Source organism: Ranitomeya imitator, chromosome 5, assembly GCF_032444005.1.
Source record: "Ranitomeya imitator isolate aRanImi1 chromosome 5, aRanImi1.pri, whole genome shotgun sequence".
In the NCBI taxonomy this organism is placed as follows: domain Eukaryota; kingdom Metazoa; phylum Chordata; class Amphibia; order Anura; family Dendrobatidae; genus Ranitomeya; species Ranitomeya imitator.
The window spans coordinates 400,892,327-400,916,103 of NC_091286.1; the positions used below are offsets into that span (position 1 = coordinate 400,892,327).

The 23,777-nt window shown below is 43.4% G+C and overlaps 1 protein-coding gene across 2 annotated transcripts in view; it reads right to left on the reverse strand.

The window, feature by feature from the left end:
- The window catches only part of LOC138637993 (major facilitator superfamily domain-containing protein 8-like), a 184,133-nt gene that overhangs the window by 48,829 nt on the left and 111,527 nt on the right, over positions 1-23,777 (reverse strand). For both annotated transcript variants that reach the window (XM_069726934.1, XM_069726935.1), the window contains 3 exons: positions 19,207-19,483; positions 5,184-5,257; positions 5,025-5,108 (listed from right to left, as the gene is read on the reverse strand). In XM_069726934.1, coding sequence (XP_069583035.1) covers positions 5,025-5,108; positions 5,184-5,257; positions 19,207-19,483 — 435 coding nt within the window. The remainder of the gene's footprint in view (positions 1-5,024; positions 5,109-5,183; positions 5,258-19,206; positions 19,484-23,777) is intronic.

A 23,777-nucleotide genomic window follows, 5' to 3' on the forward strand; every position in this document is an offset into this window, starting at 1 on the left:
TCAGGTGCGATGGCTGACACTCAGGAGGCGTGTTCCTTTAAAGTTCACTGGGTTTATTGCTCCATAAACCATATGGCAAAACAACAGAAAACAAATAGCCTTTGGTTCAGGCAAAGAAAAACAAGTGTCCATTTCATCCGGCTCAGTCCTGAAGCCTTGACACACTCAGGAGGGTTTCACCTCCACACATATCTACTGTGTTAAGCATTAGCCTGTCTTATATAGGACTAACCACACCCAGTAATCTATCACATGATTAGCCATGTGGTCTGACATCACCACAGGTCCTGAAACACAAATATATGGTTATGTAAAACAAAGAAATAATCCGGGCTACATTACAGCGACAAGGTACCTATGAGACACATACCTCCCGTCGACCACACACCCGTTAGCCATGCTACAATATATATTAGATACCGTGGGGAAAAAAGTATTTAGTCAGCCACCAATTGTACAAGTTCTCTCACTTAAAAAGATGAGAGGCCTGTAATTGACATCATAGGTAGACCAAAACTACCAGAGTCATGATGAGAAAACAAATCCAGAAAATCATCCTGTCTGATTTGGCAAGATTTATTTTGCAAATTATGGTGGAAAGTAAGTATTTGGTCATTAACAAATGTTCATCTCAATATTTTGTTATATATCCTTTATTGGCATTGACAGAGGTTAAATGCTTTCTGTAAGTCTTCACAAGGTTGGCACACACTGTTGGTGGTATGTTGGCCCATTCCTCCATGCGGCTCTCTTCTATAGCAGTGATGTTTGGGGTCTGTTGCTGGGCAACACAGACTTTCAACTCCCTCCAAAGGTTTTCTATGGGCTTGAGAGCTGGAGACTGGCTAGGCCACTTCAGGACCTTCATATGCTTCTTATGAAGCCATTCCTTCTTGCCCTGGCAGTGTGCTTGGGATTATTATGCTGAAAGACCCATCCACGTTTCATCTTTAATGGCCTTGCTGACCGAGGGAGGTTTGCACTCACAATCTCACAATACATAGCCCCATTTATTCTTTCATGTACACGGATTAGTCATCCTGGTCCATTTGCAGAGAAACAGCCCCAAAGCATGATGTTGCCACCCCCATGCTTCACAGTAGGTATGGTGCGCTTTGGATGCAACTCAGCATTCTGTCTCCTCCAAACATGACGAGTTTTGCTTCTACTCAACAGTTCTACTTTGGTTTCATCAGACCATATGACAGTCTCCCAATTCTCTTCTAGATAATCCAAATGCTCTCTAGCAAACTTCAGACGGGCCCGGACATGTACTGGCTTAAGCAGGGGGACACGTCTAGCACTGCAGGATCTGAGTGCCTGGCGGCGTAGTGTGTTACTGATGGTAGCCTTTGTTACAGTGGTCCCAGCTCTATGCAGGTCATTCACTAGGTCCCCCCGTATGGTTCTGGGATTTTTGCTCATCGTTCTTGTGATTATTTTGACACCACAGGGTGAGATCTTGCATGGAGCCCCAGATCGAAGGAGATGATCAGTGGTCTTTATGTCTTCCATTTTCTTATTATTGCTCCCACAGTTGATTTCATTACACCAAGCTGCTTGCCTATTGCAGATTCAGTCTTCCCAGCCTAGTGCAGAGCTACAATTTTGTTTCTGGTGTCCTACGACAGCTCTTTAGTCTTCATCATAGTGGAGTTTGGAGTGTGAGTGTTTTGAGTGTTCTGGATTTGTTTTCACATTTTGACTCTTATAGTTGTGGTCTACCTATGATGTCAATTACAGGCCCCTCTCATCTTTTTAAGTGGTAGAACTTGCACAATTGGTGGCTAAATATTTTTTTCCCCACTGTCGATAGATAGAATAAAAGCCGGCAGTTCATGTGCCGCGTACAGTAAAATCAGAGTGACAGGTTAGAATAGAATAGATATATACACATAGAATACATAGATTTATCTGACACACACACAGGCATCAAGAAGACGCCCCCATTACTAACTCCATAGTCAGATTGTAAGAAAACATAGACACCCAGAAAAAAGTATTTTAATTGAAAGAATGACAGACTCCTTTAATAATCTTAAATAAACCATACTTATGACCTTGCCAATTTCCCCCGATGCCCTCGTCATCTGCAAAAGATTAAAAAAAAAATAAAAACAACAATATTCCTCACCTTTCCGTAGAAATGCTGCTAATCCATTTATCTCACGATGGGTCTAGTTCTGCTATATCTAGATAGCAGGCTGCATGGTTGCACGATGAGACCATACAGCCCGTCATCAAACAAGACACTGAGCCCCATGTGCTCAGGGTCTTTCTGTTTACTCCTATACTCCTATTACCTATCTGACGGTATCGCAAGAGTGAGAAAGTTCTCCTGCTCTCAGTGCCCTCAGACAGGTCCTGCAAGTTCACAGCCAGTGAACTCACTTCACCTTTATGACGTCAGCACGAGCGCTGTGGCAGGTGTCACTTCAATTACAAGAAATTAATTGTGCAGTTCAATTTTATAAACTATTACTAGTTTACATAAAACTACAACTGTGCTGATTTCATCCTGACAGCAATATCTAAAGACATGAAGTTGTGAAATTATATTCATATGGACCCAACCCTAGCAGCCCTGCCCTACATCCTAGAGACACTAAAAAGCTCTGTACGTATCATCAGTGTCATGTGAGCCATATTGTGATAAAGAACCATGAGCAAAACTGCTAATCTTTGACCTCAGCTTCATGTGACAAGTTAAAAAAACATCCTGGTGATAGTTGTCACATTTGCTGCATTGGAAGGGGGGGGATAAATCCATAATATCTATCTTTTGCACGTAGGCAAGTTAATTTTCCAGGATCAAGATAATGAGATTGTGTCAGCAAGATCTTGCTATCTTAATGGCATGCAGCATTACATATAGGTCTCATATGTGTACAGGAAGAGATCCACTGAGCAGTACCTTCTCTCCAAGCACAGAACGTAACACTGGTCATGACCAAGTCAAAAGACAGGTGTTCTCAATAGCAGTTTATTAAGATTGTGGGCTCTTTTTACTTTCTTACCTTACTAATTATTATGTTAAATGTCTGGACCTTTATTTATAGGAAATGTATTTTACTATTAAACATTATACATTTTATATATTGTTTTTAATTTTCATGCCATTATCTGTAAAACTAAAATCTTGTTTTTTTACCCTCTTCTTTTTCATTCTCCATTGAAGACCATAATATCATTACATACCATGTTCAAATATAATGTTTACACACACAAAACAAATATAAATGTATATATATTACCAAGCCCGAGGCCAGATACCCTCATTAATAAAACGGTACATAAGGAATTAAACAAAAGACACACACAAAATCTGCGTGAAACGCAATGTCTGTTTATTTAAAAAAATATGCGTGGGCTCCTGTGTAATTTTCATAACCAGCAGAGGGAAAGCTGGGGGCTGAGGTTAATATTCTGGGAAGGAGCCAATAGCCATAAAGGTTCCCAGGTTATTAATATCAGCTCACAGCTGTTTCCTTAGCCTTTACTGGCTAGCTTACAGGGGAACCCCAGAAAAAAAAATTACATGAGGTCCCCTATAAAATCAAACCAGCAATGGCTAGGCAGACAGCTGCATGCTGATATTAACATCCTGGGAAGGGGCCATGGACATTGGCATCCCACAGGCTAAAAACATCAGCTCTCAGCCGACCCAGAAATGGCGCATTTTATAGATGCGCCAATTTTGGCACTTAGCCTTGCTCTTCCCACTTGCCCTGTAGCGGTGGCAAGTGGGGTTCATATTTGTGGGGTTGATGTCACCTTTGTATTGTCCGGTGACATCACACCCATGGCTTAGTAATGGAGAGGCACCAATAAGACACCTATCATCCAATACTAATCCTATAGCTATATGATAAATATACACAGCGGTGCCGCGAGTGAGAGCACCAGAGCTGGTCCGCTGATACACTGCGGGAGCGATTAGCTCCTGTCAGTATCACCGGCAGCCGGGTAGCGCAGTCACATCTCCCGATGTGACTGTTCTACACTTGAGATCGTTGTGGGACAATCTGGATTACCTGGACTACCGTGGACAGGGAGTATTTGTTGGTTTATTATTTTACATTATTTCTAGGAGACGAGGGCATCAGGGATTTGGTGTGAGGCGAGTATAATGGGATTCTATTTTTATGTGAATATGTATGTAATCTTGCTTTTTTTGTTAGCACAGGCGCCGGCAGATGATACTACTCTCACAACAGCGGCACCTGCTGTCACTGTTATCAGTGACAGCAGACATAGCCCGATGGGAGCAGTAGTCTCATTGGCCCACGCCTGCTTTTTTACCGTGGGATCACGCTGACATCTGCTAGCATGATTCCGCAGATCTGTGAACGACAGTACTGGCGGTAACGTTACCGCACACAGCCGAACACACACACAGCTTCTGTGAAGACTTCTGGTGGTCCCAAACTTCTTCCATTTAAGGATTATGGAGGCCCCTATGCTCTTAGGAACCTTGAATACTGCGGAAATTCTTTTGGCCAGATCTGTGCCTTGCCACAATTCTGTCTCTGAGCTCCTTGGCCAGTTCCTTTGACCTCATGATTCTCATTTTGTCTGACATGCACTGTGAGGTCTTACATAGACAGGTGTGTGCCTTTCCAAATCAAGTCCTATCAGTTCAATTATACACAGCTGGACTCCAATGAAGGAGTAGAACTATCTCAAGGAGGATCACAAAGAAATGGACAGCATATGTCTTAAATGAGTGTCTGAGCAAAGGGTCTGAATATTTAAGACCATGTGATATTTCAGTTTTTCTTTTTTAATAAACTTGCAAAAATTTCTACATTTCTGCTTTTTTTTTCAGTCAAGATGGGGTGCAGAGTGTACATTAATGTGAAAAAAAAATGAACTTTTTTGAATTTACGAAATGGCTGCAATGAAACAAAGCGTGAAAAATTTAAAGGGCTTTGAATACTTTCCGTACCCACTGTAAGTACATTTCTACTGCCCACACCGATACTAATAATCAACACCTAAAAGCCTATATTCAGAACACATACCTCAATCCCACAAAGGAAGTATAGCAGGGAGTTTTGCAGATCCTCAAATCCAAGGTATGTTTGAGCTAGAGGGGTAACTAAGGTCTAAAGAAGAATATGAAACATATGAGACAAAGGTCGCCCAAGTTGTTTTACTTGTTAATATACCTTTATACTCACCTCCAGCGCGGTCTGGTTAAAGAATGTAACAAACTGAGCAGTCAAAAGCACCACAATCTCCTCCCTTACTAACCCTGTAAGAATCAATGGAAATTGAAAGTGAGTAAGCACAAAAAAATAATTATATCTACAGTAACAGAGAAGTATAGAAAACATGAACACCAAAATCAAACTTAAAGGTGTTTTCCCACAAAGTTATTTTTAAAGTTGAATTTAATCAATACCATCTTGGAATAATAATAATTTCCATAATTGGATGTGTTTAAAAGAGGGATTTTTGGTACTCACTGTAAAATCTCTTTCTTTGAGCCTTCTCTGGGGACACAGGTAACCATGGGTGTGTGCTGCTGTCCCTAAGAGGCCGACACTAGACAAAAAAAGGAAAATAGCTTCTCCTCGGCAGTATAAACCCACAAACTGGCACAAAGCACCTCAGTTAGTGTTAAAGCAGTAGGAGAAGCAACCAAAATTCAACACATAGACCAACCCAACAAACAAAAGGTGTATAGGCCCAATATAGGTACATCAACTTGTTAGGGAGGGTGCTGTGTCCTCCATTGAAGGCTCCAAGAAAGATTTTACAGTGAGTACCAAAAATCCATCTTTATCGATTCATTGGGGAAAACAGGTAGTCATGGGACGTCCCAAAGCAGTCCCAAGGGTTGGAAATATAGAAAAAAAGCAAAGAAACAAACTCAGGTCAGCCGCTGCGCAACCACCACCTGCAGCACGTTCAATCCCAGGTCTGCATCAGACAAGGCATGTGTATGAACCCTGTAAAACCTTGCAATGGTGTGCAAAGATGACCAGGTCACAGCATTACAAATCTGCAAAGCAGAGGGCTGGTGACAAACTGCCCAGGAAGCTCCCACCGCATGGGTGGAGTGAGCCTTTACCACCGCCGGAGGAGGATGTTTGTCCTGAACTTGATATGCCCCAAATATTGCCGAACGAATCCAACAGGCAATAGTGTACTTGGAAGCTGGGAACCCCTTACGACGACCTTCAGAGATGACGAATAGGGCATCAGAATGATGAAAGGAAGCAGTCCTTGAAAGATAGACTGATAGCTCTGACCAGATGCAGCTTGTGGACAGACTTCTCCAGAGGATGGACCGGAAAAGGGCAGAGAGATGGAAGGACAATTTCCTCATTAATGTGAAATGAAGAAACCACCTTAGGCAGGAAGGAAGGAACAGGTCTGAGAACCACCCACCTTGTCCTGATGTAAAACAAGGAACGGCATGACAGTGCCGTTAACTCAGAGACTCTCCTGATGGACATAATAGCAACTAAAAAGGCAACCTTCCATGACAGGATAGAAGATGGAACATTCTGAATGGGTTGAAAGGGAGGGTGCTGGAGTGTACCAAGAACAAAGTTAAGATCCCATGGATCTATCGGAGGACAATAAGGAGGTGCCACGTGGGCGACACCTTGAAAGAAAGTCTTTACCTGGTGACGAGAAGCCAGATTCCATTGGAAAAGAATCGACAGTGCAGAGACTTGACCCTTAAAGGTACTGAGTGAGAGACCAGAGGCAAGGCCTGCTTGGTGAAAACCCAGGATGGAAGGAATGGAAAAAAGAAATAGGGATCAAATCATTGGTCATGCTGGTTTTCTAGCCTTAACCCCTTCACGACATGCTCCGTACTAGTACGGCACATGTCGTGTCTCCCCCTTTGATATGGACTCTGGCGATGAGCCCACATCAAAGTCGCGACATGTCAGCTGTTTTGTACAGCTGACATGTGCGCGCAATAGTGGCGATCCAACCGCCGCTATTAACTAGTTAAATGCCGCTGTCAAACGCTGACAGGGGCATTTAACTACCGCTTCCGGTCATGTGATCGTGGGTCAGCAATGCGTCGGCATAACAACCAGAGGTCTCCTTGAGACCTCTATGGTTGTTGATGCCAGCTTGCTGTGAGCGCCACCCTGTGGTCAGCGCTCATAGCAAGCTTGTAATTCAGCTGCATAGGAGCGATCTAATGATCGCTCCTATGTAGCTGAGCCGATCCAGTTGTGCCAGCTTCTAGCCTCCCATGGAGGCTATTGAAGCATGGCAAAAATTTTAAAAAAATGTTTTAAAAGATATGAAAAAAATTTAAAAAAAAATCTAAAAGTTTAAATCACCCCCTTTCGCCTTATTCAAAATAAAACATAAAAAAAAAAAAATATCAAACATACACATATTTGGTATCGCAGCCTTTAGAATCGCCCGATCTATCAATTAAAAAGAAAGGATTAACCTGATTGCTAAACGGCGTAGCGAGAAAAAAATTCAAAACGCCAGAATTAATGGGCGATCAAAAGAATGTATCTGCACAAAAGTGGTATCACTAAAAACATCAGCTTGGCACGCAAAAAATAAGCCCTCAGCCGACCCGAGATCCCGAAAACTGGAAACACTACGGGCATCGAAAAATGGCGCAATTTTTTTTTCTTTTTTTTTTTTTTTTTTTAAGCAAAGTTTGGAATTTTTTTTTCACTTAGATAAAAAATAACCTAGACATGTTTGGTGTCTATGAACTCGTAATGACTTGGAAAATCACAATGGCAAGTCAGTTTTAGCATTCAGTAAATATAGCAAAAAAAACCAAACAAAAAACAAGTGTGGGATTGCACTTTTTTTGCAATTTCACCATATTTGGAATTTTTTTAAACCGTTTTCTAGTACAAGACATGGTAAAACCAATGGTGTCGTTCAAAAGTACAACTCGTCCCGCAAAAAATTTGCCCTCACATGGCCATATTGACGGAAAAAAAAAAAGTTATGGCTCTGGGAAGGAGGGGAGCGAAAAACGAAAACACAAAAGCGAAAAAGGGCTGCGTCTTGAAGGGGTTAATCATGGTCTGAATGTCCTGATGGAAAAAATCAGCATCTGTTAGGACTGCGGCCTCAACGGCCATGCCGTTAAACTCAGACTGCGAACTCTGGTGGAAGAGGTGACCTACTAAGGCATCGTAACCGATGGCCTGCAGCTCTAGGGACCTGGCTACAAACCGAGGCACCTTGTGATTCATCCGAGACATCATCAGATCGTTGTCTGGGGTGCCCCATCTTTAACATATCTGTTCAAAGATGGTGGGGTTGAGAGACCACTCGCTAGATGCGAGACCCTGAAGACTCAGAAAATCAGCTGCCCAATTGTCCATCCCGGAATGTGCACCGCTGAGATGGCGGGAACATGACACGCCGCCCAAATTAGAATTCTTGCGACCTCCATCATGATCTGTTTGCTGTGCATCCTACCTTGATGGATTATGTAAGCCCACGGCAGTGGCAATGTCCAACTGGATGCAGACAAGATGATCTGCGAGGTGGGTATGCCAGCAGCGAAGGGCAAAGAAAATCGCCCTGATCTCCAAGAAATTGATGGGGAGAGCGGTCTCTAGAGAGTTCCCGCGACCGTGTGCTGTGTGATGAAGAAAAACCGCTCCCCAACTGAGGAGACTGGGGTCGGTGGTAATGACCTACCATCGGAGAGGGAGGAAGGATTTCCCGTGCAGAACTGAGGAGGAGAGAGTCCACCATGTTAGAGACTGCCTCACCCTGAGAGGCAGTAGAATGCACCAGTCCAAGGAAGCGGTCCTCTTGTCCCATGCAGATAAGAGGGCATGCTGAAGGGGACAGGTATGAAACTGGGCAAAGGGTACAGCCTCCATGGTGAAAATCATCTTCTCCAGGACGTTCATGCAGAGCCATAGGGGATGTGGAGATGGATGTCCTAGGGCACGGATCCCCCTGGCAGAGAGAAATGATTTTTTCCCCTGGAAGAAACACTGTGACTTGGACCGTGTCGAACCTCATGCCCAGAAAAACGTAGCGCTGAGCTGGCATCAGGGAGGACTTCTCCCTGTTGACTATCTAAACAAGACGGCCAAGAGTGTTCAGGGAGATCTAAAGACTCTGGTCGCAATCTCGGAAGGAGGGTCCCTTGATCAAAAGATCGCCCAAGTTAGGCTACTTTCACACTACCGTCGGAATCTCCCCGTCGCAATGCTTCGGGGAGAGATTCCGACGCTAGCGTTTAACGTACTGCACAACGGAGGCAGCGGATGCATTTCTCCAGCGCATCCGCTGCTCCATTGTAAGGTGCGAGGAGGTGGGGGCGGTCCGTCAAGAGCAAAAAACGTTACATGTAGCGTTTTTTGCTCCCGACGGTCCGCAAAAGCACGACGCATCCATCGCTCGACGGATGCGACGTGTGGCAATCCGTCGCAAATGCATCGTCAATACAAGTCTATGCGTTTTTGCTGCAAAACGACGCACTGTGACGGATTGCAGAAAACGCTAGTGTGAAAGTAGCCTAAGGGATTAGCAGTATCCCCTTGGAACGAAAGATGGCCATAACCGCTGCCATGACCTGCGTGAATACTCTGGGGGGCAGAAGCTGTGAATTGATAGTGATCCTCCTGAAGCGCAAACTGGAGGAATCTCTGGTTCTGAACACAAACAGGAATGTGAAGACACAAAAGAGCACAGTAGAACCAAAAACACTCCTTTGCATACGTTTTTTGCAAAAAATTTATACTAAGCTGCTCCACCAAGCATCAAGGTATACCCATATAGAGCAGTCCTAACTGATGTATGCAATCCCTATCTGATGTATTTAAAAACCTGATCATCTGTATATTACCTGTATGAGCAGGGTTCAGAGAGGAAATGTCCATGTGGACACGCTGAATGGAACAGCTTTTGTGCAGATCCACAAACAGGAATGTGCAGATTAGCATCCTGAATGACCACAGAGCAGAGAAATTCCCCTGGTTCCATGGAGGTGATTACCGAACGTAGGGACTCCATCCAGAAATGACGGATCCGAACGTGACGGTTCGGACGTTTGAGGTCCAGAATCGGACAGAGAGACCCGTTTTTCTTCGGGACCAAGAAGAGATTAGAGTAAAACCCTGAAAAACGTTTGTGCAAGGGAACAGGTACGATTACTCCTGTCCGTATCAGGGAAGAGATGGCCTGAAGGATACCTGGGACCTGAGTCGGGAGTGCTGGTGCACGAGACTGGAAGAAACGTCTTCCTGGGAGGAAGAAAACTCAATTTTGTAGCATGAAGTAACAAGCTCTCTGACCCAGGCATCGTCTACCACTGACAACCAGGCAACCCGTAAAAGATGAATCCAGCCTCCCACACTGGAGAGATTCCCGGGTGGGGGTGACCCGTCATGTCAAGGAGAACCTGTCCGAGCGAGACCCTGAGGGTTTGGAGGAGCGACCCTGAGGGCGCCATTGAGGAGCTGGTTTGAAGGACAGTTTCCTCCTCTCCCATTGAGCAGAAGAACAGTCCTGATGGGAGGAGGTCCCTGACAAAGAGAAAAGCCGAAAGGGAAGAAACTGAAAGGATTTCCTCTTATTGAAAGGATGTTTGGGTTTAGGCTGGGGAAGGTAGGTGCTTTTTTTTCCCAGTAGCATCTGAGATTATTTGATCCAGTTTAGATTTAAACAGTCTAGAGCCTTGGAAGGAGAGGTTAGTGAGGGACTTTTTAGATGGTGGGTCCGCATTCCAGGCCTTTAGCCAGAGAATACGGCGTATGGCGACGATATTGTTGGTAGCCCGGGCAGAACAACTGGCCGCATCCAAGGAAGCTGTCATTTGTCGGCATGGGCAATCCGCTCTGCTAAGTCAACCATCTCATCAGGAGAAGCTGCCACTAAAATGCCCTCACGAAGCATTCTTGCCCAGGCAGACATAGATTTTTCTACCCAAGTGGAAGTGAAAATGGGACAGAGGGAGGTGCCCGATGCTTCAAAAGCTGACTTGGCCAAGGATTCAATCTGCCTATCCGTAGAGTCCTTGAGAGATACTCTATCGGGCAGAGCAAACACTGTCTTGGAAGACAGACGAGAAACCGGCGGATCGACAGTAGGGGACTTCGTCCATTTACTAACAAGATCTGGACTAAAGGGATAGAGAATATCCATCCCGGGAAGTGCTTTCCAGGGTGTTCCCAGTGCTTAGACATTATAGCCTCGAACTCACTGTGGTTGGAAAACATTTGGGAATGACGTTTTACTCGTTTGAAGGAAACGGAGTCCTCCTGGACATGAGCCTCATCCTTTTTTAGATTAAGGATTTGAATAATCGCCAAGATAAGGCTATCAACCATATCTTGCAGTTTTGAGTTACGATCTGTATCAGTGTCAGAATCAGACTGGAAATTCACATCCGACCCAAAAACTGAATCCGAAAAGGGGGCGTGGGATAAGGCGGGCATCTTTGAAGTTGGGGAGCTGCATGAGGAGCTGGAAAGAGCTTGCTTCTTAGATTTTGTGCCTGATCAGTCCCTATGAGGGTCGCGATCGGGTTCATGTGAATCACCGTAGGAGGCGTTTGGGGCACTGGTGGTGGCGGACAGGTTTGGTAGACGCTCTAGGACCTGGACCAAGGACTGTGACACCTTTGTCAGGTCGGAGACCGATTGAGACATAGCAACAGCTATGGACAGCCCAGTCCAGAGGAAGGGATGTGCTCTCGTCCTGGGGGATGGGGGGCTCCTTTGGTACAGACAAAGTAGAAGGGCTGCAGGACTGACAAAAAAGGAGAAGGCTGGCCTGAGAACCACTTCTTTTTACAGAAGGCACAGGCGTAGTGGATAATAGTAGGCTTAGGGGAGCAGAAAGAGGCCTCCCAAGGGTGGGGCATAAGTTGAGCCTTGGTGATACTGTTGAGGATGGCTAGGGTAGGGGAAAAACAGAGCCTACCCGATGCCAGCAACGATCAAGCAGCAGACTGAGTGGTTGGCTGTGCCCCCCTGTATGCTATAGATATCCAAAGCTGATATGGAGCGAGTCACTGTACGAGGAGATACAGGAAAAGCAAGCTGTGAAGTGCGCTTGGGGAAGAAGCACCATGCAAAGAGGTAGGCGTGGCCAGACGGTTTTTGCCGGCCGGTGTCAGGGAGAAGGGACCCCTCCTATTGGCTGTGCCGCCAGGGGCGCGCACCAGGCAGGGTGAGGAGGCTGCGTGATAGGGGATAAAGTGCGTGATGCATATGAGCCCTAGAGTGGGGGGACGTAGCCCGATCCGGCCATGACAGAAGAACCGGCCTCTTATTGGGCACAGAAGGTTGGGGAAGGGGGCACAACTACAGGAAAGGGGCGTTAACGAAGCCCTAGCAGGGATTGAAGTAAAAATGGCTGCGGCTGTTTTGTGCCGTCATATGCTGTGCGGCGTCCTGTCGCAGGAGATCAGTGAGGCAGGCAGGTAGCTGCAGGGGACAGAGAGAAGGACATACAGTTGTGGCCAAAAGTATTGACACCCCTGCAATTCCGTCAGATAATACTCAGTTTCTTCCTGAAAATGTTTGCAAACACAAATTCTTTGGTATTATTATCTTCAATTAATTTGTCTTAAATGAAAAAACACAAAGAATTGTCCTAAAGCCAAATTGGATATAATTTCACACCACAAATAAAAAAGGGGGTGGACAAAAGTATTGGTACTGTTCGAAAAATCATGTAATGCTTCTCTAATTTGTGTAATTAACAGCACCTGTAACTTACCTGTGGCACCTAACAGGTGTTGGCAATAACTAAATCACACTTGCAGCCAGTTGACATGTGTTAAAGTTGACTCAACCTCTGTCCTGTGTCCTTGTGTGTACCACATTGAACATGAAGAAAAGAAAGAACACCAAAGAGCTGTCTGAGGACTTGAGAAACCAAATTGTGAGGAAGCATGAGCAATCTCAAGGCTACAAGTCCATCTCCAAAGACCTGAATGTTCCTGTGTCTGCCGTGCGCTGTGTCATCAAGAAGTTTAAAGCCCATGGCACTGTAAGCTAACCTCCCTACATAGTTACATAGTTATTAAGGTTGAAGGAAGACTATAAGTCCATCTGGTTCAACCCATAGCCTAACCTAACATGCCCTAACATGTTGATCCAGAGGAAGGCAAAACAAACCCATGTCGCAAAGAGTAAGCTCCACATTGGGGAAAAAAATTCCTTCCCGACTCCACATACGGCAATCAGACTAGTTCCCTGGATCAACGCCCTATCGAGGAATCTAGTATATATACCCTGCAACATTATACTTTTCCAGAAAGGTATCCAGTCCCCTCTTAAATTTAAGTAATGAATCACTCATTACAACATCATACGGCACAGAGTTCCATAGTCTCACTGCTCTTACAGTAAAGAATCCGCGTCTGTTATTATGCTTAAACCTTTTTTCCTCCAAACGCAGAGGATGCCCCCTTGTCCCTGTTTCAGGTCTTTGATTAAAAAGATCATCAGAAAGGTCTTTGTACTGTCCCCTCATATATTTATACATTAAAATAAGATCACCCCATAGTCTTCGTTTTTCCAAACTAAATAGCCCCAAGTGTAATAACCCATCTTGGTATTGCAGACCCCCCAGTCCTCTAATAACCTTGGTCGCTCTTCTCTAGATGTGGACGGAAAAGAAAAATTGACAAGAGATTTCAACGCAAGATTGTGCAGATGTTGGATAAAGAGCCTCGACTAACATCCAAACAAGTTCAAGCTGCTCTGCAGTCCGAGGGTACACCAGTGTCAACCCGTACTATCCGTCGGCGTCTGAATGAAAAGGGACTATGGTAGGAGACCCAGGAAGACCCCCCCGAGACATAAAAAAAGCCAGGCTGGAGTTTGCCAAAACTTACCTGAAAAAGCCTAAAACGTTTTGGAAGAATGTTCTCTGGTCAGATGAAACAAAAGTAGAGCTTTTTGGGCAAAGGCATCAACATAGAGTTTACAGGAGAAAAAAAGAGGCATTCAAAGAAAAGAACACGGTCCCTACAGACAAACATGGCAGAGGTTCCCTGATGTTTTGGGGTTGCTTTGCTGCCTCTGGCACTGGACTGCTTGACCATGTGCATGGCATTATGAAGTCTGAAGACTACCAACAAATTTTGCAGCATAATGTAGGGCCCAGTGTGAGAAAGCTGGGTCTCCCTCAGAGGTCATGGATCTTCCAGCAGGACAATGACCAAAACACACTTCGAAAAGCACTAGAAAATGGTTTAAGAGAAAGCACTGGAGACTTCTAAGGTGGCCAGCAATGAGTCCAGACCTGAATCCCATAGAACACCTGTCGAGAGATCTAAAAATGGCAGTTTGGAGAAGGCACCCTTCAAATATCAGGGACCTGGAGCAGTTTGCCAAAGAAGAATGGTCTAAAATTCCAGCAGAGCATTGTAAGAAACTCATTGATGGTTACCGGAAGCGGTTTGTCGCAGTTATTTTGGCTAAAGGTTGTGCAACCAAGTATTAGGCTGAGGGTGCCAATACTTTTGTCTGGCCCATTTTTGGAGTTTTGTGTGGCCCATTTTTGGAGTTTTGTGTGAAATGATAAATGTTTTGCTTTTTGCTTCATTCTCTTTCGTGTTTTTTATTTAAGACAAATTAAATGAAGATAATAATACCAAAGAATTTGTGTTTGCAATCATTTTCAGGAAGAAACTGAGTATTATCTGACAGAATTGCAGGGGTGTCAATACTTTTGGCCACAACTGTATCTGTAAAGGTGAGTCCACAATCGCTCTTCACTGACGTAGACATCATCAGGAGCCCTCGGATGGATGAGGGTCACTGGCAGAAGGGAGTCCTCCTTCCCGCAGACGGTGCAGAAGACAGTGTCAATGCCTTACAAGAAGGGGGAAGGCCACCACCGGAGACCACAGTCTCCCTCCCAGCCAACTTCGAGGAGGGGGGTGGGGTGGGGAAAAGTCCAGGACCGGCCACCGGGGATCACCCTGAGGCACCATGACAGTGACAGGGGGATCGGTTCCTGCCTGCGGGTCCGAGAGTAGGCGATGTGGGTGACACCACACCGCTCGCTCGGTCGCACACGATTAGGGAAAACAGGGTGAGAAAAGTGCACACTTTTACCATGTAGAAGGAAAGAACCTGAAATAGAAAGGGAAAAACATTAATACAACATAACAGGTGACCCGTAAGGAAAAAGACGGATCTGGGATCAGATACTGGTCTGCCTCCAACTGACACTAAGCTAAAACTGATGTGCTTTGTGCCAGTCGATGGGTGTATACTGCTGAGGAGGAGCTATTTTCCTTTTTTTTGCCTAGTGTCAGCCTCCCAGCGACAGCAGCACACACCCATAGTTACCTGTGTCTCCCAATGAAGCGATAAAGAAATAAAATCTTCCTGTGCTGAGATAATCTTATCAATGTGCCCCTTCTATGTACAGTGTAGTGGCTGTATCTGACTGTGCATGAATATGGTCTGAACATGCCATATCTCCTGGGCGGAAGCAAAAGAGAGTATACAAGCATTACAGCAAGGGATCACAGGTGATTTTTCTGAGGTAAAACATTTCCCTGCCTGGTTTTTCCCCTCAAAGAAAGAATTTATTTGCAACCTCGTGATTTAATGTCTGTAATACACTTTTTTGATTCCTCCCCTACCTGGGAGCTGTGGTATGATCAGACTATGATCCTGCATGGCAAGACACTGCATTACACAGTACATAGCAGGGGCACATTTATAAGATTATCGCAGCACAGGAACATTTTTTTTTTAAACATCCAATTGTGGAAATTATTATTATTACTACTACAAGATATATTGATTAAAATCAACTTTGTTCATGGGACAACCCTCTAATAAATCTCTTTCAACAAACATGCTATCCCATAACTTTTTATAAATGTGTATGTTATGTCCTGTATTTTTTTGTCTGCTTCAGTTTTCAGAGCCACTCCAGTCTTCTTCTAGGTCAGGTGACAGCCCCTCTTTAGAAGCTCTGGAAAAGGACAAAAGTGCAATACCATCTGGTAAATAATAAGTACCGTATAAGTGATGGCAGCGCTCACCTGGAGATGTTTTTGTGCTGGCACAATACCTATACAAGTGTGGGAAGCTGCTGCTACGGAGGAAGGCAATGGTTCTGCCAGGCGTGTAATAGCAGAAATTGAAACTGCCACATTTGGGTGGGCTGTGATGCGGAATGAAGAGCCTTGGGATTCCAGATAGTTTTTTATGTGAATACTTTTCTACCCAATGATGACAAAAGTATTCTTGGAGTGATACCTTTATTGGCTAACCAGAAAATAATATGTTTGCAAGCTCTCAGAGCACAGAGGCTTCTTCTTCAGGTAAGATTACAAACCTGAAGAAGGAGCCTCTGTGCTCTGAAAGCTTGCAAACATATTTTCTGGTTAGCCAATAAAGGTATCACTCCAAGAATACTTTTGTCATCATTGGGCAGAAAAGTATTCACATCGATTTTTCTGGCTAACACGGTACCGCAATATAATTTGTTATTGTACATCAAAATCGTTTTTTAGAAATTCCAAAGCGTTTCTGTGCCAGCGTGACACTTTCCTTTTATACCATGAAAAAGGCACTGATCCATCGCAGAAACGCGTAATAATAAAAAACTATTCGGAATCCCAAAGCTCCTCTTGGCTCACACTGGGTCTGTGAAGGGTGATGCTGCTTCCACCAATATAACTCTGGGGAGCATCTGAATGAAGCTCAATAAGATTTACCAGTACATTGTAAAAGAAATTTCCGGTCCATGCCATTGTCTCTTAGCTATCCCCAGAGGAGGGATATGCTGCCCAATTACTCCTGATAAGGAATATAGGTGCCCTTCCCCTGAAGAATCAAGCAGTTGAGGAAACGTGTTGGGAGGCACACAGGGTAATTCCAGGGCTGGCTAGTGGCAGGGCTAGCTGTGGACTGCCCTTTTAAGGGCAGGAAAGATATATATTTGTCCCGTGTTGGCCAGTAGATAGAAAATTATTTAAGCGTGAGAGTCCTCAGTGGTTGATAGCCATTAAAAGGTAACTGAAAAGATGGTAACAAATTGCAAGCTTTCGAGACTACCTGGGACCTGCAAGGGTCCTGCGTGGTCTCGAAAGCTTGCAACTTGTTCCCATCTTTTCAGTTAGCCATTAAAAGGTATGAACTGCTGAGGACTCTCACACTTCCGTCTGCTATCGAGCATCGCAATGCGTTGTTGTGACGTATGAGAGAGAGAGAGGTTTTTCCCTGACTTGAAAGTCCTTCCGGGCATGCTTAGAGTGAAAAAAACTGGATACTTCGCTGGATTCCAGTATTTGACGGTCCCGGCGTCCATAGGCTTCCATTGTAGCCAGCGATGTGCTTCGACGGGAGGAAAAAGATGGAAGTGTGAAAGAGGCCTAAATAGTTTTCTTGTAAGGGCAGGAGATTTGGGATGCCATGTTCAGCCTGATCATAGGGACTGACAGGAATATTATCTGGATTTCTACTCTTTGAAGTTGTAACAAAGGATGAAAACCAGCAAGTGGTGAGACTGTTCCTTTTTTATACAACTTCTATATTTAATATATGTGAACAATGTGTTTTTTCTAAGCTCAATGGAATGTCCCATTTATGACTTGGGCTTTGTTTGTTGTTTCACATGAATGAATAGTGTGACAGAGGTCATGATTGTCTTCACAGACAGTGAGTTGTATAATCTATGATTTGTGATGTATCCCAAACAGGGAACAAAAAGTTTTTTTCTTTTGTTGATTGTTTTTTATTTATTTGTGCACTAGTGTATTGGTTCACTGAGTATTTATTGGGGTGAAAACCTCTTTTATAAACTAACTAGTAAAGGTTAGGTTTTAAACCACAACATTTATTTGCTATATTCTGGTCTTTATGTAGTAGGGAGACTGCTGTGCATTACTTCTCTCGATATATTTTGCAATTTCCAGTCCATACAAAATCCTGTGTGATCCAGCAACGTTTAATTTGAAATCACCTGATCCAGAAAGACGAGAGCGAAACTGGGAAATATGGTGATCAGTGAGTAGTGTAATGCACCTACACTACAATGCAGACACAACTAGAGGGATTAGAGCACAGGGAGTGTGCGCTTAATTAAATTATCTCTTTGACTACAAAAGCTGACAGGAGCCACAAGTAGCTACCGTAAATCATATGCTTACCCACAACACTGCAAACATCGAAGTAGTAAATGTTTGTTAGTATTTTCAATAAGTAAATTAGCAAAGTGAGTAAAAAAGGGGACTGCATGTTGATTAAGCATTCTAAAATAATACTTAGGTATGCAAGGCAAAAAGAACTGCAACTAAATGTAGAATTAAAAGGGGTTTGTCCACATTTTGGGGCATTTTTGTCTTACTGAATTGCATGTAAAGTTTTGCATCATTTGACTTTTACAGGCTATTTGTTTTACTGCACATTCAACTTTGAGGTGATCTGTGGACATAAAGCAGCTGAGTGGAGCTCAGAAAAAGACAAAACAAAAAAGTTATAAACTCTACCGAGTACAAATACTTGCATTTAATCTACAAACATAAATCAATAAACTGTCCCAAAATGTGAAAAGGGAATCTGTCACCCCTTGGATGTACCCAAGCTATTAATACAGGTACTAGAATACTTAAAATGGTCACACCTGTATGCCTCATGGCTGCAGTCTTGTTCTTCAGAAATCTGGTCTTCCAGGCTCCAGGGCCTGCGGTACCTGGAAGGAAACTCCGCTTCCGGTCTTCATTTGCGTGCTTGTCGTCTCCCATCAGCATCATAGGGCCCTGTGACGTCTAGTGGTTGTCCCGGACCTGCGTCCTGCAATTGCGATATTATGCCCGCCTATGAGCATTGGCTACTTGTTTCTTATGTGCAGAGGAAGCTAATGGGAAGGGGCAGGGACACAAATGAAGACCGGAGGCAGAGTTTCTCTTCAGGCACCGTATGCCGCAGAATCTGGGATACCGGATTAAAAAAGGATTTCTGAAGAACAATACCACAGATATGAGGCATACAGGTAAGACTATTTTAAGTATTCTAGTACCTGTATATTCATATTAATAGCTTACGTACATCCAAGGAAGGTGACAGATTCCCTTTAAATATGTTTAACTAAGGGGGGAACTAGAGGGCTGCTTGGTCTTATTCAGATGTGAAAATGATTGGAATTCTTTTAGTGTATAGTAGAACTACTCCTGGCTTCAATTTTTTATAAATATCTTAAAGATTCATTATCATGGAATACTCTTACCAACCAATGATTCCTTACCGGTTCCATTTCTCTCCAAATTTTGAGAACAAATCTGATTATTTGTTATAGGCGAAACTGAGGAAGTATTTGGGTTATCCAAGCTTGAAAAATCATCCTGGTTGGATGATGGTTCATGTACACAGTTAATAGCACCATATAAAGAACTTTGATTGTCTGTCTGCTTCAATAGTGGTTCATGCTCTTGATGTGGTAGCTCCAGAGGGCTTGGTGCAAGATCATAAAACATAAAAATCACCACAAGCTGCATTAATGTCCAAAGAACACACATAAAAATCTAGGAAAGGAGGAAAAAAAGTTAAAAATAAAAACAAATGAAATTGCTAAGGCCGGGTTCACATTAGCGTATGTGTGCGCATGTGTCTTGCGTACATATATTTAACATTGTGTACGCAGGGACATGCGTTTGCATCAGTTTGTATGCGTTTGCGTACGCATGCGTTGTTTCGCGGTGTGTGGCAAACGCAACATGTTGAATTTTTTGAGGCGTCAAATATGCGCAGGCTTGCGCATGCGGATGAGTGCATCAAAACACCACATTACTGTCTATGGGAATGCTAGGACATGCGTACGCATGCATTCGATACGCATGCATACTTCAGACTGCGCATGTCCAGGAAATGATTTCACCACCTTCACCATGCGCATAAACAACGCAAATGCATTTAAACGCATGCACACGCAGCATTTTTTTTGTGTCATGCATAAGATGATACAAAGTAAAAACACAGCATATGCATGCGTCTGCATGCATTTGCACATGCAGATGATACGCTGCGCACAGATACGCTAATGTGAACTTACACTAATCTCTAGTATAAAATATTTAAAATCATTCTAAAACTGGGTGGGAAAGTACCACCTTCTCCTGCTCAAATGTCTGCTCCTTTGCCTGACGTCACACAGCATAAAGGCTGTGAGTCAATTGGAGGAGTAGGCATCGGGCAGGAAATACAGCTGGAGTGATTGAGGCTTCAGATCTACAGATCTAATTTCCATATCAATTCAAATGATGATTTTTCAGCAATGCAGGGACAGTCTGGCAATGTAAAGCTATTGCTGGACTTGTTTTTGAAAGAGCTACCTTCACATATATAGTTTGGCAAGGGGGGGGGGGGGGGGCGGGATAGTGATCGTGATATCCTGCTGAGAGATTAATTTATTAACTTTAAGCTAGAATGTAAATTGAATTGGGCATTGAACACAATATGCACTTTAGGAATTAAACCTATTACGGAATTCATTGAGATTTGTTTTTGATGTACTGAAAACAAGCATTTATAAAACCCAAAATTATGTTCCTTTAACACCTTCACCTTGAAGCCGCCTGACCAGACTAATTTTTCTCAATTCTGACCACTGTCACTTTATGATGTAATAAATCTGGACCAGTTCAACGGATCCCACCAATTCCGAGAATGTTTTCTCGTGACGATAAGTGCTACATGATAGTAGTAACATTTGTTCGATATGACTCAAAATTTTGCAATTTTCAAACTTTTAATTTGTATACCCTTAAATCCGAAAATTGTGTCATACAAAATAGTTAATAAATAATATTTCCCACAATCGCTGGTCAACTTTTAACCCTTCTAACTTCGTAATAGAACAAAATGTTTTAAAAATTGTGCTGATGTAAAGTAGACAACTTTACATCAGCACAATTTTTTAAACATTTTGTTCTATTAGGAAGTTAGAAGGGTTAAAAGTTGACCAGCGATTTCTCATTTTTCCTACACAATTTACAATCTACAGGTCCTTCTCAAAAAATTAGCATATAGTGTTAAATTTCATTATTTACCATCATGTAATGATTACAATTAAACTTTCATATATTATAGATTCATTATCCACCAACTGAAATTTGTCAGGTCTTTTATTGTTTTAATACTGATAATTTTGGCATACAACTCCTGATAACCCAAAAAACCTGTCTCAATAAATTAGCATATTTCACCCATCCAATCAAATAAAAGTGTTTTTTAATAACAAACAAAAAAACCATCAAATAATAATGTTCAGTTATGCACTCAATACTTGGTCGGGAATCCTTTGGCAGAAATGACTGCTTCAATGCGGCGTGGCATGGAGGCAATCAGCCTGTGACACTGCTGAGATGTTATGGAGGCCCAGTATGCTTCAATACCGGCCTTAAGCTCATCCAGAGTGTTGGGTCTTGCGTCTCTCAACTTTCTCTTCACAATATCCCACAGATTCTCTATGGGGTTCAGGTCAGGAGAGTTGGCAGGCCAATTGAGCACAGTAATACCATGGTCAGTAAACCATTTACCAGTGGTTTTGGCACTGTGAGCAGGTGCCAGGTCGTGCTGAAAAATGAAATCTTCATCTCCATAAAGCATTTCAGCCGATGGAAGCATGAAGTGCTCCAAAATCTCCTGATAGCTAGCTGCATTGACCCTGTCCTTGATGAAACACAGTGGACCAACACCAGCAGCTGACATGGCACCCCACACCATCACTGACTGTGGGTACTTGACACTGGACTTCAGGCATTTTGGCATTTCCTTCTCCCCAGTCTTCCTCCAGACTCTGGCACCTTGATTTCCGAATGACATGCAAAATTTGCTTTCATCAGAAAAAAGTACTTGGGACCACTTAGCAACAGTCCAGTGCTGCTTCTCTGTAGCCCAGGTCAGGCGCCTCTGCCGCTGTTTATGGTTCAAAAGTGGCTTTACCTGGGGAATGCGGCACCTGTAGCCCATTTCCTGCACACGCCTGTGCACGGTGGCTCTGGATGTTTCCACACCAGACTCAGTCCACTGCTTCCTCAGGTTCCCCAAGGTCTGGAATCGGTCCTTCTCCACAATCTTCCTCAGGGTCCGGTCTCCTCTTCTCGTTGTACAGCGTTTTCTGCCACATTGTTTCCTTCCAACAGACTTACCATTGAGGTGCCTTGATACAGCACTCTGGGAACAGCCTATTTGTTGAGAAATTTCTTTCTGGGTCTTAGGGTACCGTCACACTATACGATTTTGCCGCTGTGCTCTGCTTTCACTTTACGGCCGGCAGTCACAGTGCTGGAAGCAGACTGCAAGGGACCTGACGGACACCAGAATGTAAGTATGTTCTGTTTGTTTTTTTTTAGTTTAACGCTTGTAACCAGGGTAAACATCGGGTAACTAAGCGCGGTCCTGCGCTTAGTTACCCGATGTTTACCCTGGTTACAAGTGAACGCATCGCTGGATCGCATCGCTAGATCGCTAGATCGGTGTCACACGGCGGGAGATCCAGCGATGAAAGAAAGTTCTAAACGATCTGCTACGACGTACGATTCTCAGCAGGATCCCTGATCGCTGCTGCGTGTCAGACACAGCGATATCGTAACGATATCGCTGGAACGTCACGAATCGTACCGTCGTAGCGATCGAAATGTTATAGTGTGACGGTACCCTTACCCTCTTGCTTGAGGGTGTCAATGATGGCCTTCTTGACATCTGTCAGGTCGCTAGTCTTACCCATGATGGGGGTTTTGAGTAATGAACCAGGCAGGGAGTTTATAAAAGCCTCAGGTATCTTTTGCATGTGTTTAGAGTTAATTAGTTGATTCAGAAGATTAGGGTAATAGGTCGTTTAGAGAACCTTTTCTTGATATGCTAATTTATTGAGACAGGTTTTTTGGGTTATCAGGAGTTGTATGCCAAAATCATCAGTATTAAAACAATAAAAGACCTGACAAATTTCAGTTGGTAGATAATGAATCTATAATATATGAAAGTTTAATTGTAATCATTACATTATGGTAAATAATGAAATTTAACACTATATGCTAATTTTTTGAGAAGGACCTGTATTTTGAAGTGACTTTGAGCGGCATATTGGACAGAAAATAACCAAGTGTGACACCATTCTAAAAACTGTACCTCTCAAGGTGCTCAAAACCACATTCAAAAAGGTTATTAACTCTTCAGGTGCTTCACAAGAATTAATGGAATGTAGAAGGAAAAAATTAACATTTAACTTTTTTTTCACAAAACTTTTACTTTAGACCCAAATAGTTTTATTTTCACAAGGGTAACAGGAGAAAATGGACTCCAATATTTGTTGTGCAATTTCTCCTGAACACGCTGATACCCCACATACAGTCATGGTCAAAAGTATTGACACCCCTGCAATTCTGTCAGATAATACTCAGTTTCTTCCTGAAAATGATTGCAATCACAAATTATTTGGTATTATTATCTTCATTTAATTTGTCTTAAATGAAAAAACACAAATGAGAATGAAGCAAAAAGCAAAACATTGATCATTTCACACAAAACTCCAAAAATGGGCCAGACAAAAGTATTGGCACCCTCAGCCTAATACTTGGTTGCACAACCTTTAGCCAAAATAACTGCGACCAACCGCTTCCGGTAACCATCAATGAGTTTCTTACAATGCTCTGCTGGAATTTTAGACCATTCTTCTTTGGTAAACTGCTCCAGGTCCCTGATATTTGAAGGGTGCCTTCTCCAAACTGCCATTTTTAGATCTCTCGACAGGTGTTCTATGGGATTCAGGTCTGGACTCATGGCTGGCCACCTTAGAAGTCTCCAGTGCTTTCTCTCAAA